General features: G+C 40.9%; 1 protein-coding gene across 5 annotated transcripts in view; it reads left to right on the forward strand.

The window, feature by feature from the left end:
* The window catches only part of LOC112229185 (CYFIP-related Rac1 interactor A), a 61,444-nt gene extending 58,877 nt beyond the window's left edge, over positions 1 to 2,567 (forward strand). For all 5 annotated transcript variants that reach the window (XM_042309940.1, XM_042309938.1, XM_042309937.1 and 2 more), the window contains one exon: positions 2,299 to 2,567. In XM_042309940.1, the coding sequence (XP_042165874.1) occupies positions 2,299 to 2,362 (64 nt within the window). In that variant the 3' untranslated portion in view covers positions 2,363 to 2,567. The remainder of the gene's footprint in view (positions 1 to 2,298) is intronic.
* Positions 2,568 to 3,209: the final 642 nt, after the last annotated feature.

The raw sequence follows: 3,209 nt of genomic DNA on the forward strand, positions 1-3,209 counted from the left end.
CATACAGTGCCTTGCGAAAGTATTTGGCCCCCTTGAACTTTGCGACCTTTTGCCACATTTCAGGCTTCAAACATAAAGATATAAAACTGTATTTTTTTTGTGAAGAATCAACAACAAGTGGGACACAATCATGAAGTGGAACAACATTTATTGGATATTTCAAACTTTTTTAACAAATCAAAAACTGAAAAATTGGGCGTGCAAAATTATTCAGCCCCCTTAAGTTAATACTTTGTAGCGCCACCTTTTGCTGCGATTACAGCTGTAAGTCGCTTGGGGTATGTCTCTATCAGTTTTGCACATCGAGAGACTGAAATTTTTTCCTATTCCTCCTTGCAAAACAGCCCGAGCTCAGTGAGGTTGGATGGAGAGCATTTGTGAACAGCAGTTTTCAGTTCTTTCCACAGATTCTCGATTGGATTCAGGTCTGGACTTTGACTTGGCCATTCTAACACCTGGATATGTTTATTTTTGAACCATTCCATTGTAGATGTTGCTTTATGTTTTGGATCATTGTCTTGTTGGAAGACAAATCTCCGTCCCAGTCTCAGGTCTTTTGCAGACTCCATCAGGTTTTCTTCCAGAATGGTCCTGTATTTGGCTCCATCCATCTTCCCATCAATTTTAACTATCTTCCCTGTCCCTGCTGAAGAAAAGCAGGCCCAAACCATGATGCTGCCACTACCATGTTTGACAGTGGGGAAGGTGTGTTCAGGGTGATGAGCTGTGTTGCTTTTACGCCAAACATAACATTTTGCATTGTTGCCAAAAAGTTCAATTTTGGTTCCATCTGACCAGAGCACCTTCTTCCACATGTTTGGTGTGTCTCCCAGGTGGCTTGTGGCAAACTTTAAACAACACTTGTTATGGATATCTTTAAGAAATGGCTTTCTTCTTGCCACTCTTCCATAAAGGCCAGATTTGTGCAATATACGACTGATTGTTGTCCTATGGACAGAGTCTCCCACCTCAGCTGTAGATCTCTGCAGTTCATCCAGAGTGATCATGGGCCTCTTGGCTGCATCTCTGATCAGTCTTCTCCTTGTATGAGCTGAAAGTTTAGAGGGACGGCCATTTAGAGGGACGGCCATCCTTCCATTTCAATATTATCGCTTGCACAGTGCTCCTTGGGATGTTTAAAGCTTGGGAAATCTTTTTGTATCCAAATCCAGCTTTAAACTTCTTCACAACAGTATCTCGGACCTGCCTGGTGTGTTCCTTGTTCTTCATGATGCTCTCTGCGCTTTTAACGGACCTCTGAGACTATCACAGTGCAGGTGCATTTATACGGAGACTTGATTACACACAGGTGGATTGTAATTATCATCATTAGTCATTTAGGTCAACATTGGATCATTCAGAGATCCTCACTGAACTTCTGAAGAGAGTTTGCTGCACTGAAAGTAAAGGTGCTGAGTAATTTTGCACGCCCAATTTTTCAGTTTTTGATATGTTAAAAAAGTTTGAAATATCCAATAAATGTCGTTCCACTTCATGATTGTGTCCCACTTGTTGTTAATTCTTCACAAAAAAATACAGTTTTATATCTTTATGTTTGAAGCCTGAAATGTGGCAAAAGGTCGCAAAGTTCAAGGGGGCCGAATACTTTCCCAAGGCACTGTAGTTCCCTCAGATTACAGAGATCCACTAAGAATTTGAAAACAAACCTACTGGGTGAAACACTACGGTGTGCCATCACAGCCGCAAGATTTGTGACCTGTTGCCGCAAGAAAAGGGCAACCAGTGAAGAACAAACACCATTGTAAATACAACCGTATTAATGCTTATTTATGTTCTGTACTAGGACTGTTTGCTCATAATATGACATTTGTAATATCTTTATTCTTTTGGAACTTTCTTTTGGAGTGTAATGTTCACTGTTACTTTTTATTGTTAATTTCACTTGTGTTTATTATCTATTTCACTTGCTTTGGTGATGTAAACATATGTTTCCCATGCCAATAAAGCCCTTAAATTGAAATATAGTTGAATTGAGAGTTAGAGAGAGCGACAGAAAGAGAGAGAGGGGAGATATCAACAGATATTGTGTGTGTACAGATTCTCATCTCATGTCATCTTATCCTTCTTGCCATAATCTCCTCTCCTCTCTTCTCCCCTCCTCCACTCTCCTCTCCTCTCCTCTCCTCTCCTCTCCTCTCCTCTCCTCTCCTCTCCTCTCCTCTCCTCTCCTCTCCTCTCCTCTCCTCTCCTCTCCTCTCCTCTCCTCTCCTCTCCTCTCCTCTCCTCTCCTCTCACCTCTCCTCTCCTCTCCTCTCCTCTCCTCTCCTCCCTCTCCAGGTATACAACCCGACATCTAAACGACGACAGCACCTCTAAACAAATCAGGGCTCTTCTTCAATGAAAGATGGAAGAGAGGCGAGTGTGAAGGAAGGAGAGAGAGAGAGAGAGAGAGAGAGAGAGAGAGAGAGAGAGAGAGAGAGTGCACACAGAGGGAGGAGAAGTAAAAACGAAGGAGAACAAACTGTGTTGGCTGAATCCTGTTTGTTTACATGAATGAAAAGCTAAATGATCTGATAAAACTGATGAGAAGAAGTTTATGTATTGTTCATCGTTCTGTCTCTCATTTTGTAAAAAAAAAAAGAAAATGAAGGAAAATAATCTATAGAGATCTATATTAAAGAAAGAAAAAAAACTAAACAAGTGTTACCAGATTTCTAATAAGACTAAAGAGGAAGAATAACAAGGAAAAAGCTATATTAGAAAAATATACGGTCAGGAAATAAAACTGAAGCAAAAAAATGAAAATAAACAAAAAGTTTCATAATCCGTACAACAACGTTAGTCTGAAGAATATTTTTGCATTCACGTAGAATATAAACAGCGCCGTCTGTCAGTCTCCACCTAGTCGCTGGAAAGATTTAAACCAGGCTCCATTAAAAACTGTAAAGAATAGACTGGGATTGACAAAACGGCCTGATTCCAAACCAATGGCTTCTCCTTTTCCAAAAATCCTCGTTGACTCCCCTTGATCTAAAATGACTTGGAGTTGGAAGCATTGTAGAGGAAACACTTCAGAACATACCAGAAGGCTAATGGGAGCTAATGGGAGCTAATGGGAGCTAATAGGAGCTAATGGGAGCTAATGGGAGCTAATGGGAGCTAATGGGAGCTAATGGGAGCTAATAGGAGCTAATGGGAGCTAATGGGAGCTAATGGGAGCTAATGGGAGCTAATGGGAGCTAATGGGA

Source organism: Oncorhynchus tshawytscha, linkage group LG31, assembly GCF_018296145.1.
Source record: "Oncorhynchus tshawytscha isolate Ot180627B linkage group LG31, Otsh_v2.0, whole genome shotgun sequence".
Classification (NCBI taxonomy): Eukaryota; Metazoa; Chordata; class Actinopteri; order Salmoniformes; family Salmonidae; genus Oncorhynchus; species Oncorhynchus tshawytscha.